This window comes from Thunnus albacares, chromosome 11, assembly GCF_914725855.1.
Source record: "Thunnus albacares chromosome 11, fThuAlb1.1, whole genome shotgun sequence".
NCBI lineage: Eukaryota > Metazoa > Chordata > Actinopteri > Scombriformes > Scombridae > Thunnus > Thunnus albacares.
In genome coordinates, this window is record NC_058116.1 from 14,524,340 (window position 1) to 14,541,463 (window position 17,124).

At 41.1% G+C, this 17,124-nt stretch overlaps 1 protein-coding gene across 1 annotated transcript; it reads left to right on the forward strand.

The window, feature by feature from the left end:
* Positions 1-306: 306 nt before the first annotated feature.
* Positions 307-16,659, forward strand: LOC122992599 (ras-related protein Rap-2a). The gene is made up of 2 exons (XM_044366445.1): positions 307-1,714; positions 14,856-16,659. Exons 1-2 carry the CDS (start codon positions 1,401-1,403, stop codon positions 15,091-15,093), a joined length of 552 nt encoding a protein of 183 aa, XP_044222380.1. The 5' UTR covers positions 307-1,400; the 3' UTR covers positions 15,094-16,659.
* Positions 16,660-17,124: the final 465 nt, after the last annotated feature.

Sequence of the window (17,124 nt, forward strand, 5' to 3'; positions counted from 1 at the left end):
TAGACATAATCTTTACCTGTCTTGCTGTTGTTTGGACCTTACTGTTTGGCTTTCTGTTGTTATATTGCCTTCTGGGTATCCTGTTTTTGCTTCATCTGTCAAAGCACTTTGTAAACTCTGCTTTTAAATGTGCTATATCAATAAAGTTATTATTATTATTATTATTATTATTATTATTATTATTATCTGTATTAATTTCTTGTAGAGACAGCTGGATGTGGTTACCCACACATAAAGCACAGACAGAAGGCGTTTTCATTTTGCTTCATCGTTTTATTTAATAAATTCTCAGTTTCATGTAGTGTAGTTTTGCTAGTTTAGATATTATTCCCCACATGTCAACTGGGTTGCAATATGTCATTGATAGAGATCAATAAACATTGTTATATGTCTCCACTTTACACGGTTAAGCAGCTTTTTATACAGCACACTCAATTTTTTGGACAGCAACAAAATGCAGCGTTACCATAGCAACAGCATCCGGCGCATTTTCCTCCTCTTGGATACACATCCTCGGCCGCCTCTGTGATTGGATGAGCTCTCTTTGGATGTCACTGGGGCAACCGAATGATGGGAATTTTAACACATGAACGGAAATGTAACCGCTGGATTTCACTAGCTGCCTGCGTGCGGCTCCCATTCAAGCGCAAGCGAGGCTCACTGAGAGCGGCGGGCAGCCATTGGGCTGTTCGCACATCCATCTGAGCTTCGGGGGGGTGGTGGGGGGGAAGAGGAGGAGGAGGAGGAGGATCCGCACGCCTTCTGCCTCGGTACGGCAGCCGAGCGGGGACCGGCTGGTTACGCAGCGGCTGTGTTGGGTCTCCACCCGAGAGTATGGCGGCGGGGATTGCATTGGAGAGCGAGGGGGAAGCGGAGACATGCCAGAGATGGTGAAAAAGAAACAAAGAGGCGCAAGTTCTTTAATGAAGTGTCCAAATACTTTTAGTTTGCGCTGTTTTTCTGAGGCGGCGTCCGGCTTCAAAAAAACTGCGCCTGCAATTCATTCTCGGGGCCAGCCCAGCGTTTTTCCACTGCCCTCCCTCGATGGAGCAAGTTTGTTTTTTTATGATGCATAGAGAAGGGTGAGCTAAGCAGATGAAAACCCGCACGCTCCACATCATCGGCCGATATTTTCTTCCTCCCTCTGCACGTTTTTGGACATTTGCAGTCCTCGGATGCTCGTCTAGCTGTCAGTGTCTGGCCTGCATGGGGGAATTTCTACAATGAAATCCATCTTGGGGCAGCGAGTCTTTGTGCTCTGCCATAGCTGAGCAGCGGCGAGCAAAGACTGTATTATTGACAACCCGTTCAATATGGGACACGAATGGTGAATGTGACATTTTGAGTTCATTTCAATGACGCGCGGAGATTGATACCTTTACGACTCGATTTAATCCACGATGCGCGAGTATAAAGTGGTGGTCCTGGGCAGCGGTGGGGTCGGGAAATCCGCCCTCACTGTGCAGTTTGTTACCGGGACGTTCATTGAGAAGTACGACCCCACCATAGAGGATTTTTACCGCAAGGAGATCGAGGTGGACTCCTCACCCTCGGTGCTGGAGATCCTTGACACCGCTGGTACCGAGCAGTTCGCCTCCATGCGGGACCTTTACATCAAAAACGGCCAAGGATTCATACTGGTCTACAGCCTTGTCAACCAGCAAAGCTTCCAGGACATAAAGCCGATGAGGGATCAGATCATAAGAGTGAAAAGGTTGGTGAAATGATGCACAGAAATAATATCAAAACTGTTCAATATGAATGTTAATTGTTCCTCAGACATAGAGCTGGCCTAAGAGGCCCTGTAGTTTCACGATGGGCCGAGGCCTGGTCTGAGAACTGTGCTTGAATGGAGATCTGCTGTGCATCTTCAGGACAGACTACAGAACAACACCACATGCCTGTTTCTATTTTGGTGTGCCAGTCTCACCCTCAATGCTTTGAACTCTTAAGATAGGCGAATGCCCTTGCACTGCAGTCCCAGCATCTCTAAGAGTCACTTCATCTCTTCAGTGTTTCTTCACACTTTGTAGTGTTTTTGTTGTAGGCGGTTACACCTTAGGGATGGCAGATACTAACAGGGAAACAGTGCTGATCCGTCCTGTCCATCATCTCTGTGAAGGCCAGTCTGTCATCCAGTCATAACAGGTTAGATACTGTCTGTAAATCTGCCAAGCTGCTGTTCTGTATGTCCACTGTGTGCCGGATGCTGCAACCTCTGTGAAACACCCGGCCGGGGATACCCAGGACTCAGTGCAACAGAGGTCCTCTGCAGAGAGCTTCAAAAATACTGTAGGGGTTGGGGGGGTGGGGGGGGGGGGGGGGAGCATACCCGGCTCCTGCGGAGGAGAAGCCATGTTTTTAATTAACAAGCTGCACAAGCTCTTTAGGAGGAGCAGCACAACTGAAAGTGTGAGATTGTCTGATGTCTGAGCGCCGTAACAGAGATGATCCAGATATGAGGTCACCAGCGTGAGCCTGCTGATTGATACACGGCAGGGGTTAGCTGAGGCTGTTTGGTGGTGCCGTCATGTTATTGGTGTTTTCTTAGCTCTAGGCCAATGTACTGCACAGACATACTGTACTGTACATTCACCTGGTGACATGGCATGATGTTATAAAACCTTTAACAGACAGTGTCACAGATGCTGCTGGTTAAATCATTGGTGATTGTTCTCTGTGTGTTACAGGCGGCACGCATTGGGCTGTGTGAGTTCATCAGTCATTGTAGGTGTCAGGGAATGTGTAACAGTCAATGTAGAGCTCCAGAGAGACGAGGCTGTCCAATGAGGAAGCATATTTAAAGCAGTGCAGCTTGCAGCTCATGTTGTTTATTAATGTAGCTTATTACTTTAGATAACAGCTCAGCATGAGGACAGAGCCGATTGCTGTTACATTCTATCACCAGAAAATGACATTTAGTCCTCATACAGATTTTGCATTTTCATTTTTGTCAGGTGCTTTTTTAGTATTTGTCACCTAATTGGATTTAGACTTTTGTCAAACACACTTAATAAACATTCATAAATCTGTGGCTCCAGATGAAATAATGAGGCCAACATGTTCCCCCATATGAGTTGAGAACAGGGAGAAGTATGTTCAGTGTGTTAATATGTGTGTGTTTATATGTTAAGATATACGTGTGTGTGCTCACACACCAGATGCGGCCTGGCTGTTGTGTGATTTCGCACTTTACACACAGTCTGTTGTTGTTCTCCAACGTCACAGCAGAATTTATTTTCTGTCGCAAAAACATCACACTTCACACGCTACTCCTACACAATAGCTAATTCTAAAGTCTATATGTCATGTGCGGTTAAAAAAAAAAAAAAAAGTTGAGATTATGTTTGAATCAATGGAGTTACTTTGGAAATGTCAGGTCACGGACAGTTTTTTAAATTCAGTTATTAAGCTGTGACCCACATTCAGTATGCAGTTTTCCTTTAACAGGGTTCATTTGTGTGTGTGTGTGTGTGCGTGTGTGTGTGTGTGTGTGAACGTGTGAATGAGAAGCAAAATTGTAAAGCGCTAAATGCAATCCGTTTATATTTTCTTTGGTGATTCAGAGAATTTCTGTTTTTTTTTGTTTGAGGTTTAGAGACCTCAGCATCAAATCAGCAAACTTTACTTGCTACTAAACTTGCAATAAAGTACATTTCATTGAAAGATTATGTTTAAGATCAGGGAAGGCTTGCTTTACCCAACTAGAAGTATTAAAGATGAGGATAAAGCTGTTTGTACGCAGCCTTTTCTAAACCTACACACACAGTTTTATCTTATTCACAGCTTCTGTCGACAGCAGTTATATAAGGTAACAACTGTATTTGTTCCTGAGAGGTTGTAAATGTAGTGTATATGATAAACTCATATTGTACTATTACATTGATACAAATGCATTTCCCTTTTTCAGTTGATATGCTTGCATACATGAAAATCAATTGAACTGACTGGATTGGGCACATACTGTTTGGCGACTTTGTTAATACACCCCTTAGAGATCAATACGGAACCTACATACTGTATGTAGTTCTTTTTAATCGTCATCGCTTCTTTTGCTGCCAAAAGTACAAATGATAATAAATAAACACACAAATGTGATTATAAGTTAAGTTAAATGTATACTTGTAATTTTAACATATGTAAGGATGGGGTCTCCAATTGTGTTTGGGTACCAACTAACAATTATTTTCATTATCGATTAATCCGTCAATTATTTTCTTGATTAATCGATTAGTTTGATCTATAAAATGGTGAAACATTTCGATCACTGTTTCACAAAGCCCAAGATAACATCCTCAAATGCCTTGTTTTGACCAACAGTCCACAACCCAAAGATATTCAGTTTACTGTCATAGAAGACTAAAGAAACCAGAAAATATTCACATTTGAGAAGCTGGAATCAGGGAATTTTGACATTATTTCTTAAAAAAAATTACTTTAAACAATTAATTAATTATCAAAATAGTTGCTGATTAATTTAGTAGTTGACAGCTAATCGACTAATCATTGCAGCTCTAATACCAACCTACTTGTATCTGTAACACCAATGATGTATTGACAACTGTAATGTTAACAAAAGTTGGCACTGAATGCTTTGTCTTGGTCTCTGTCTTGTTTATTTGTTCTTTTATCTGATATTGGTTGATTTAAATAATAATTTAATAATAATCTTAATATTGTATTTTAAATGCAACATTGTATGGTTGTTTGTGTAAGTCAACATACTGTATGTATTCAAGAACTTTGGCTTATTTGTTAAACGTAAAAAAAGGTTCTACACTATAGATACTAGTTAACATCCCACCACACACATATTTGCACCACTATTGAACATTTTTGAATGATACACAACATTAGATATATGCACAGGCTCAGGAATGTCCCCTGGGGTAAGTTGAAAGGCATTTTGGGAAATCACTAAAATCAATAACTGTAGTAGAGGAAGACATGGAAGACAGGTTGAGTAATCGAAAAAATCGGAGACATCAAAAAAGCACAGTTCATCACAAACAACCCCTTGTATTCACCACTCAGACCGATGAAAGAAAGTGATGTTAACAGTTGAAAAATGGTGAAATTTTCCTTTATAACCCTCAAGCAAAAGATAGGTGTCCGATTGTGATTAACTTCTGTCTTCAGGAAATGTGACTGCGTTGTATAAAACTGCCGCAGCCATACTGGTCCTCTATATTACACTGTTGTCACTGCTTCTCTTGCCTGCCTGTCCCTCCATGCTGCCAAAATGTTGGCGACCCGTCATGACCATATCGGCATTCGCTCAGGTCAGAGGCGCTGCTGTGTGTCGCTCTCACTCTGAACCCTGTCAGCATCTATCAGTACCTGCTGTTAGTGACACAGGCAGGCTTTAGCTCAGAGGCCACGGGTGCACATGATTATACCCTGGCCTGGCTATGTCCGTGGGGGACCTCATCACTCCTCACTTCCGCTGCAGTTAACTATACACCAGGGATGTATTGTGATTGGTGGCTTCACAGGATAGTGAAGAAGAAGGAGGTGAAATAGGGTACCATGATAAACCGTGCTGTTTGCACTGCAGTGATTTGTAGTTGCAGGTGTTTCAGGTGCATGTTTCTATGGATTAATTTAGAAAACAGTTATGGCTTAGACGAACCCTAACTGTAGCTCTTTGTGTAAATACTAGTAATTCAAGCTGCATGTCTACTCACTCACTTCGACATTGTACCAAGGGGTACAAACTGTAGAGTTACCATAACAGGACTTGTTCATGTCGTGCCAACTGGTTGAAAGGCTCAAGATCAATAAATGGAAGAGCAGCATGTCTCCCAGTTCTCCCAGAAAGATCCTCTTTCATTTGTGTCTTTGTCTGTTGTGAAAACTGGGCAAAAGAACTGTGCTTAAGTTGAGTGACGATTACTCAACGGTTAACGGTGTTAAAGGCCTTACACAGTGGATGGTTGTACAAGTGAAAAGTTTCAAATAACCAACAAGTTGTTTCTGCTGTTTTGGGAGTTACCACATTAGAGTGTTTTGCCAGATAAAGCCTCCCATATCAAATTCAGGGTAAAACTAAATGTTAGACGTTACTATCCGATTTCATGAGGAGTTATTCTGGAAATAAATCAAACTGCTTCTGTTTTGAGTGAAATGGGATGAGCTAACATCATTTTATGTCAAGTTAGTTATACTTTGGTGAAATGAGCAGTATAAATACTCAGCTAAGCCAGGTTCATCATCCAGTAGCACAAAATTGAGCCACCTCCTCTAAACATAGCAAGCCTTTTTGAGTGAATGTTGTGGACTCGGAGAAAACAACAGTGGTCACAAGTTGACCTTCCCAATCATAGACTTGCATACATGAATAAAGTGCTAAATTTCGGGTCATCAATTACGATATCAACATTTTACAAATATAAATACAACATGGATATGTAAATACAGTTCAACAACCTTATGTGAACAACGTAGCTGACAATGTCATCATAAACAAAACAAAATTGGCATAGTTAGCCAAGGTCAGCAGCATCGTGAAACATTGTCACAACCCTCATCATCATCATCATCACCACCGTCACCATCACTACTATCTACCCCCCTGGCCTGAGTTCAGAAGGGAAATGGCGGTGGGAATGAATAGTGTTTGTGCTTGTATCTGTTGCTCTTTACAGGGGGAACTCTGAACCGGGAGCCAGAGGGTAGGATCTGAAACTCAAAGTGAAGGGGGTAAGCACTGACTGATAGGATGTACTTAGCCTTCGCACTACCTGTCTGTTATACAGGTCAGTGAGGTTACTTTGCTGGATACCTAGGATTTTACTGCTGACTTTCACTATTTTGGAAAGAGCGGTTTTGGCCTTGATGCTGAGATGCCATACTAGCAGATTACAGAAAATGTTAATACAGACTCAATGCAGGATTTGTAAAAAAGGGACATGAGGGTCTTATCAACATGGAACCTTGACGGTTTATGAAGGCAGGACAGTTGTTGCTGGCCCTTTTTGCAAAGCATCTCTGTGTTGGAGTTAAAATTTAGCTTATTGTCAGTCAGGCTGCCAAGGTACTTGTAGGTTTCTACAACTTCTACCACCTGCCCCTTGATGGTAGTGCTCTGAGGAAAAGAGGGCTTGCACCTGAAATCAATTAGCATGTCCTTCGTCTTTGCCACATTTAGTTGCAGGAACAGCCTATCACACCAGTGTACAAAATCATCTACAACAGGACCATGATCATTTTCATCAGCTTACTCCCTGAGTTCTGTCAGTTGAAAAGTCAAGAATCCAGCCCACCATGTTAAAATCAAGGTCAAAGTTTTTTTAAGAGCTTGTCTAATAAAATGTGGGATTAAATTAAGCGGATGAAAAATCAACAAATATAATCCTAGCATGTGTTTTACTACCTTCAAGGTGCAGGATTAGCAGTGGCATCCTCTACCCCTCGCTTAGCCCTATAAGCAAACTGTAGCAGGTCAAAAAGATTCTCTGTTTTTCTAAGGCTTCTTTTTTCAGCAGTTTTTCAAAACACTTCATGACTAAGGAGGTCACTGGCCTGAAGTCATTTACTAATTTTGGGTGATTGTGTTTGGCTACTGGGATATCTGTAGACTGTTTCCAAATTTTTGGCACTCTGTTGATTGAGGGACAACTGGAAAATGTTGGGACGTAGTTGCTCTGCACAGGATATGAGCAGGTGTCTGCCTATATTGTCAGGCCCGGGGCTTTTCCTAGCTCTGGAGTGTTTAAACATATTGACCACAGCACCTTCATCAAAAGGGATGCCACCACTGTCGGATAGGTTGGTTTTCTGCTCTAGAATGACTTTCCTGAAATTGGAGGTGTCTTACCTCAGGTAAAACTCACTGAACTCTTGTGCAAGCTGTTTTTCACATCTGAAACCCTTCAGTACAACCTTAGAGTTCCTTTTGCTCCTTGTGCCAACAATAGTTTTCATACCGTCCAAGGCAGAACCTAAACTGTTGTTCCTAAGCTCCCTCTCTGTCTTTTCTTTGTAACTGCTTTGCACGCCTTATTTCAAATTTCACTTCCCTTTTCAACCTGTTCATTCAGAGAGGTTGCCCTCCCAAAATGCATACCTCTTTCGACGTCAAGTGATTTTGTCACCCATGGCTTACTATTTAGGTACACCTTCACAATCTTATCAGGGATTACATTGTCCACACAGCAGGAAACGTAACAGTTGACAAAATCAGTAAGATTATCAATGTCAGAACAGGACTCCTTAAACATACCACAGTCTGCACAGTCGTAACAGCTCTGTAGACTCAGGATAGAATAATCAGTCTAGTTCTTAGTCCATTTGATGAGGGTTTTTTCCCCTCCTCAGGGCAGCGCAATAAGACAGGATGAGCTGGACACTTTTGTAGTTAGCCCGACCCAGCGGCGCAGGGGTAGAGCTTGTACACTCCTTTGACAGAACGGTAACACAGGTCCACCATCTTGTTGTGTCTCGTCAGGCAGGTAACATATTGATGAAAGTCTCTAAAAGTCTTTTTCAAACAACAGTGATTAAGGACTGGGCAAGGACTAAATTTGGCGCACCGGGAGATATAGATTGCAGTCTTTGGGTTATGGTATAGACTCCAAGGCTTTATCCAAGTTTGCTCTTGGGTGAATGTATACAACTGTGTACATGTATCTGTAAAACAAATATTTGAGGAAACTTGCACAGAGACACAGACAACAATTCAACATCTTTATGCACAGTCTTTCTCTGACAAGAACATTTTTTGCAATATCGTTGATTCATGTAAAGGCAACCCCTCCACCTCGTTACATGTCAGTCACACCTGCATCTCAGTCGAGGCACACCAAACTCGTCAATGACCACTTCTTTGTCCAAATATCTGTCCGAAAGCCATGTCGCCACCAATCACCAGTAAACACGCATCTCTGAATTCATGCTGAAATCGTACATGGGCTTGCAACTCGTCATTTTTATTTCGGAGAGACTGCATGTTTGATAGAATGATGGAAGGCAGGGGAATACAGGAGAGATTGTTTTCTGAGTCTTTGTTGTCCTCCACCACGCTTATCTCGCTTCCTGGTCTTCTTGGCTCCCCTTTTCCACTGGATTGATCTGCAGAACAGTCGAGATTGGGGAAGATTAGATCCGAGTGAGGGTTGCTGACCCGAAGGTTACTCCACTGCAGGAGAAAATCTATGCTGTATTGGTTGTACGTTGGGTTGGGCAACTTATTCAGAGTTTCCACGAGGTGGAACACTGTCTACGGTAAAAACAAAGCTGTCAAATCCATGTTTTTTTGTTACTTCTCACGCATTGATCTCTCAGGCCATTGCATTCAGTGAATAAAAATAAGCAAACAAACAAGCAAACACAAAGCCAGTCGTGACATGCTGCCAATTACTGCATGAGCGTGCGCCTTCTGAGGAGTGAAACGATAAATTTATCCATACATGCAGAAGTAAGTTGTCCATTATCAAGTATTAACAACAAACTAAAACATTGCTGTATATTAGTTTAATGTAATTTCTTAAGCAACATGTAGAGATTGATGTAGAGTAATCATTTCATCAGACGTCAAAGGAGAAGCTGTCTGAGTCACTGAGGCTATATTCTGTGGTTGTAAAGCGTATGAATGAGTCTGTGAACTATTAAAAGCTTATTCCTCTCCTTTCTTACCACTATTCTATTGAAAGGCAATCTGAACAAATTTCCATTTCAGTGGCACTTTGCGCTTCGGTCTTGTAAGAAGAGGAATCTGTCTCAGACGGAATAATTACCCCCAGGGAGCTCGTAGTGTGCTTTATCATTGATGTACAACATCAGATCCAAGGATGAGGAGCCTTTACAGTCTGTCAAGTTCACTACTCATTTATTTTCCACAGTTTGACATTTCTTGGCCAGCGTCTCTATCATCTGTGAATAGCATCAGATTTAGAAGGAAATGGGAAAAGAGAATTAGTTTTTACAACCTTGGGAGAATCCAATAGAGACTTTTTGAGTGTGTATGACTATCCCTGATATTGTCTTTTTTCTAATCATTCATCCTTTTTATCTTTTTATGCTTGTCATGGGGTTACAGAAGACAATCCAGCAATCTTTTCTTGATTAAATCTGTCTTTACCCTGATGTTGGAGCCAAAAGAGATGAGCTTATTGCCACTCTGACTCAGCTGAATTCTCTCCACTGACTAAATTGAAGACCCTCCTCAAAAGCCTGTTTCCTCCCTCGTCTTGACCGTTGATGGTCAGAGCCAAATCCTGAGACTCTTGGGCCCTTGGGTTCCACCATCCGTCAGCGAGGCCTATGTGAGTTGATGCATCATGCATTATAGATAAGGTGTGTCTGGGAATGGGTGTTTGCAGTCCGAGTGCTCCATTGTGGGGCGCTGTCAGGCTCGGAAGCTGAAGGCTAAAGCATGACATGTTGTTTGAGCTGCCTGTGTCATAGCGTGAGCACAATCAGGCTTTGTTATTCATTTGTCTTAAACCGTGTAAACCACTCTGTATGTTGTCTGTGTTACGGACAAGCCCCGTGTCCTTGCAAAAGCCACTATCGGGGGGGCCAGACACAGTGCGGCCGACACCCTTCACGCTGAGGCCCAGGGAGCTTCGGTATCCGTGGCAGCCACCGTCTCACACCTCCTGGGAGTGCCGGTTTCCTCCTCTGTTATTATGACTATATATAGACCCCTCTTCTTTGGTACCAGATGTCTTTGTGCTGTGTTCCTGTAATGATGAGTCCCAAAAGAGCTACATAACTTGCATACAGCTGACCAAGCCAAATCCTCTATTATGGTTAAGAGGAAAAATACACAGCACGCTCATGTGTTTGTTATGACTGACTTGAATTTCTATAACTATTCCTATTACACTGATAATTATATGTAGTTTCTTTCACTTGATATCTGAGGTTTGATATGCAGGAAGCTCTGACAATAAACGCAGTTAGATTCACTGTTGTTCACGTCATGTCTTAAGTATTGTTCAGGTGTTACGGCAAAGATCAGAGTGGATAATTTGATAGTGATGATAATGATGACAGTAATTACTGTTATTCATTGATAATTGTGATCATTTGCTTTTATTTCTCGTTTTAGGAGCTTGAATCCTTACACTTATCATTACAGCTTATTCTAACCATCCATTATTTTTTTCCGGAGTAAATAACATTCAGGGCAAGAAAGTGAGAGCAGGTATGAAACAGCATGTGATGGTAGATAATATGTAAGATAGTTGGTCCGCCACAGGCCTCCTTGAGAGATTTAGAGTGTGGGGATTTGAGCTAAAACCACAGCCTGGAGCCTAAAAGAAACACCCAAATGGCACCATTACCCCAAGTAAATGCTGCACCCCTTGTGGCTTCTCCTAAATTGGTGCAGCCATAAAAGTAAAGGTTTTGTCTTTCAATCTGCACACCCACAACTATGTTTAGGGTTTGTTTTTTTTTCGTTAAAGGTAGAGAGGGAATTTAACAGTGTTGCTGTTTTTATTGACACTAGGACTGCAGCAAGTGAGACCTGGGCACTGGATGTTAAAGTTCGGAAGCATAAGCTGCACTTTCTCATACAAGTTCCCTCCGGGCGTGTAGAGCACTATCACACTCTCTGTTACACACTGACCGACCAACCTCTGAGATTGTCTCTTGAATCCTGGTAGTTCCTCTTCGCTGGCGAGCCGATCCTGGGAACAGGATAGCTCAGATTAAAGTTCACTCTGGATAATGTATTCATGAGTAGATCAAAGTCGGCTCCCTATTCTGAGCAAGTTTAAGCTTATTTAACGCTGAAACCTGCAGCCCCTGGCCTCTCAGAGATGCTCAGACTGCCTGACTTGGAAAAGTATTACAGCTGCTACCTCTGCATCCTCTCTGTATCTCCAGCGTTAGTCATTTCCTTGTATACCTGTTACCATAGCGATCAGGGATGAGCATGATTTTCTTTCTGTAAATAATTTAGGAGCATGTATATTTCATAGAGCGAGGGCAGCATTTGAAGACCCTAATGATGTTGATGGGTGTTCGGGTGCATGATACTGGTTAGATGTTGCTACTCTGTCGTGAATAGTGACATTTAAACGATGGGTCTAACAGATGGAAAGCGCTTCCTCGCTATCCTCACATACAGATAAAGATGAAAGTAATAACCTGTTGTTTACCAAAGGATGTGAATACGTATGATCTGCTATCTCTCTGTTGTCTCTGATGTTTTTCTTCTGATGTGTACAAAATGCCTCAGAGGCCCACCGTGTTCCCCAGTATCAAAACCGATGTAGCAATTATTGGTGAAACTGCGTCAGACCTGGTCCTTTGAATAATTATTGTGCAGTAGCCTATTTAATATGACTGACCATCTCCTCTGGCTGTCTGCTAAGTAGTCCGCTTCCACAGTGACATATTGTGCTCCAGCAACATGGCACTGAGTTCAGAGCTCAAAGGATTATGGCCACTTCCTACCCTCAGAGGTCAAGGCTGTACTGCCCATTTTCTGATCTGTTCTGGGTCAGGCGTTAGACGTGTAAGATACTTACACAAGGCAGGGTGGGCGGCGTGGAGGTTTGGTGGTTTTTGCCTCGTAGCAACAAGGTCCTGCCTCGATTCAATATGTGAAAAGCTTGCATATTTCTGGCTGCCTCCCACAGTTAAAAACCATGTGTATACAAAAGTAAACCAGAGTACATTTTTAAAAACATATCTTTTTATTTCTATTTTGGCTTCCCACCCACAATGAGTCTGTATTTTGCACCCAACTGAGCTTTTTGAAACAACTTGGCCAAGTAGGTGATCTTGAGAAGGCTTATTTTGTAGACTAGAGTAGTGGGGGGCAACCCAGCTCTTTAAAATCAACTGACATACTGAAAGATTGTCAACCTTTGCTAACATTCCTAGCTCCAACTCTCTTTTGTAATCACCTTTCCTTAAGTCTCATTTTTGTTTTGTTTTTTACAGATCTGCCTTGAAAAACATCTGCATTCTTTTACTAAAACATTTCTGTTTAACCTGATTTTTGGTCAGATGCTTTGTCCTCATGCCTACAAAAATATTTAATTCCTGCTATTGTTAACTGCATGTTAACAAAGTACAATTACAATAAGATAAGGGCCTAACCAATAAATCAGCCAGGCCATGTATCTGCCAATCTCAGCTCCTATTGGTATCAGTGTACATGTCAGACAAAAAAATAAGACAGGAAATTGAAGAACAGAAATGCCAAAGATATGTTTGTCCACCACACAGAAGTGCTGAATTTATTTTAGCAACATTGTTCAGTTGCTATCGCTAAAAAACTAATCTAAGGGAACCTTATCAATAATATTTATTTATGTTATGAGTTGTGTAAAGAAAATTAATATCAGCCATGTATCACCTTCTGATTTTTTTTTGACCTCTCAAATATTGTATATCAATATTAGTATCAACCTCAAAAATCCTGTATCAGTCGGGCTATAATGACGACTCAGAAAATATTATCTGTAATAGAAAGTGAAGCCAGAAGGTGATGAGAAACCACAAATGAACTGCTGATTGTATTTTTATAAAGATTTTTGTATTATTGCATATTTAAATCTGAGTATACCAGTTTTTTTATCATTCAAATTCCAAAAGGTTTTTTTTTTTGTCTTTACAAAAATAGAGTTTTCCTGTTTTATATGTTTGTACAGTGTTGTCTTTGAAGTCATTTTCTGTTTCTGATGTGTGATGACAGAACTAGTACAAACTCGTGATTTGAAAGTTGAGGCCTCAAAGCTGGAGTCGAGGAATTACTGGAAGCCCCAGTTAACAGTCAGCATTTGTCTGTCAATCACATCACTATTTTACACTCAAAACAGAACCAGAGAGACGTGTCTGTGTTTATTTTTATAGTGAAACACTGACTTTAAAGCAATCAGTCACAGAGAGAGGAGATGACAGTTTACTTGTAAGGAAATGAGCAGCATAAACCTCGAGGGAGAGATACAGATGACAAATTAGTACTTTAAGTTTACATAAATTAAATTGCCTTGCGTTGGTAAGACTATAAGAGGGAAAAAGAAGATAGTGTTTTGTTTTGTTTTTCTTCTTTTTTTTGGCATTTCAGTATGGAATGCCAAAACCATCAGAAAACAATAAGTGTGGTCAGAAAATGTCTAATATTTTAACCATGATTTCATATTTATTCTCATTAGTGTGTAATTGGTCGCACACAGACAAATTATGTAGATAATGGAAGGGCTGGAAGAAAAATCTTATCATTTATCATTGCTCCATATAATTTTGGTTTATTAAATTAAATAAAATAATAATAATTAAATAAATTGGGTTTATATATTTTTGATATGTAAATGAACAATGCTTCAATGATGTTAAAGTCTATCAATTTGATAACAAAAATTTGACTTTTTATTACCTGATTTTGAACCCTTGGAGATAATGGTGGATAATTGTTACAGTATTTATTTTGTCTATATTGCTTTCCCAAGTTCAGGATGCTTCCCCACCTTTTGCTCCTTACTGCCTGGTCAGGCTGTTACCCACCGTGACACTGAACAGGAAGAAGCAGGTCAAGAAAATGAATAAATGAGGCAGGGTTGTCCATTGTTTCCCCCAAAAGAAAGACTGTTGGATGGCCTGATGAAATTTAGGGATTATAGATAATTAAATAATGACTTCATGTAAAGAATTTTCATGTGCGAGGAGTGAAATTTTTATTTAATGATGCAATTAAAGCCTTGGTGGCATTAGGCTTGCACCAAGTCCTGAACGGGTAATTGCCTTTCTTTTTAAGCTGCACAGTAAGTTCACTGATTGCTTCGACACAGTTCCTTAGCATACGTTTTTGCTAAGTATCTCTTATTCGTGTGTGTGTCTGTGTGTGCGTGTCTTCCCCTGACAACCTGATGTGGGTCTGTGTCTGTTCTCAGGTACGAGAAGGTTCCTGTGATTCTGGTGGGGAACAAGGTGGACCTGGAGAGCGAGAGGGAGGTGTCGTCCAGCGAAGGCCAGGCCCTGGCCGAGGAGTGGGGCTGCCCTTTCATGGAGACCTCGGCTAAGAGCAAAACCATGGTAGACGAACTGTTCGCTGAGATTGTTCGGCAGATGGACTACGCTGCCCAGCCAGACAAGGATGACCCCTGCTGCTCTTCTTGCAATATACAATAGCCCCCGGGGCCTCCAGCAACAGGCCAGGCAAAAAGTCTACTTAGAGGAAGTTACTTCGACTTGCAGCAACAGAGATACACCCTTAGACACAATCTCACACACACACACACACACACACATACACACACACGCACATGGCAGTTAAATGGAAGATAAATTCATGGTTGAACGCGATGGATTTTAACTCTACGAAGCATAAAAATCAGCAGTGACATAATAATTATGACATGTGAGTAATGAGTACATTTTGAATGAAGAACGCCAGGAATTTGCCGCAAGAGAAATTTGACAAGTGACAAAAAGGAACATGCCCTCGCCTTATGTTACTTTCTTTTGTTTGTTTCTATCTTTTCAGTTGTGGGGGGAAAAAATCTCATCATCAGCAAAGAGTTACAGATCAGGATCCTTACTGCTTAGATTGTTCTGCCATGGCAAATGAGTTCTTACAAAATATTTTCTTCTGTTTTGTTTGTATTTCACACAGAACACCAAGATGCTTTTTTTTTTTTGTTACTCGGTTTCAAGTAGCTACTGTACGCAAACCTGATAACAGATTTCTGGGATCCAGTTGTCTCAAAACATGGAGGAGTATTTGATTTATGTACAAAATTTCTCCGAGCTTATTTTGTGCAGTAGTTGTTGGGAGGTTTTTTCTACTCATCACAGGGCTGAACCAAAGAGGTGACCTGAAAGCACCTCCATTTTCGTATATATATATTTTTCTTTCCCAGTCGTTTAAAGAAATGGAGAGAAAATGGTGGATAAGTCAGTGTCTTTCTTGAAATATTGGTGCAGTCATCTCTTTTCCTATTTTCTCACTTTGAGATATAATAGTAAACCTAGCAGAGTCTTTCACATATCGTGTGATGTTTTGTTTTCCTCTCCGGGAGACTATGACAGCAGATTGCTGAGTAGTAATACAACTAACTGCTTCACCCTGATGGGACAAAGAGTTCATCTTTCAGTGTTTGAATATCTCTACAGACGATCTCCCTAAACTCTATTGCAGGAATGGGTGACATTTAAAGTGAAGATGCCAACATTTGTCATACTTTACTTTTTTTTCCTCTCTCTCTTTCTCCTCCGGTATTGATATGAAATGGGGTGCTCAAGAGTTCCAACATCCTGATCTCATTCTTTTCGTGCTCAGAGTATTCAAATTCATAGTAACAAATAGTAACAATGACGGCGATGATAATGAGAATAACTAAAAGTAGTGTAAATATTTTGTATTGAAAGTGCCAGCTCCTACAAAGACACTGACTCAACACATGTGGAATTGTCAACTGTATGCATGGCTAGTAAACAACAAAAAAAAGGACTTTCATTGTTTGAGATTACTATAGGCTGTGGAAATGTGCAAACCAAACACATACACGTCTGGATCTGGACACTGTCTCTCAACTGTACATCTTTGTTGCCACGGGAACCAGACTCTTCCCCGTGTGACCATTTTCATTGTTGATTTTATATTTTTTTATGTGACCATTTACTCTTTATTCCCTCTCTGAATGGTGACACTGTTACATTTGACACCTAAACAATAAAAGTGCGTTCAACACTCGACTGAAGTGTCAGTGAAACCAATTGAATGGATTGGCGCTCTATAAGGAGTGCTGCTTTTATGTGGTAGATTTCTTTTGTAATCTAATTGCTTCTTTTTTTTACTTATAATGCTGCATAATAACTGTGTTAACATTTTTTCCACATTTCACAGAAGTCTTTTCCTCTAAAAGGGTTTGATGAGAATATATCTCAAACACTCTGACACCACCTGGTTTCCTTCCATCATCTGAAAAAGCAGCAATGTTGAGATGCTGCACACAAGGAAGACCTTCTTCTGTTTGATGCTGTGGTACCTCCCTTGGTCTCATATCGTACAGGTGGCTAATCCCCATCCAGTCTTATACATCTGCTTGGGAGGAATCCCCTGGTAGTCAATACTGCTGGGTGCTGTGTGCTTCCTCCTGTTTGGTAGAAATCATTCTGAGCAGAGCTATACCACCCAGAAGACTGCTGTGAGGATCTCCC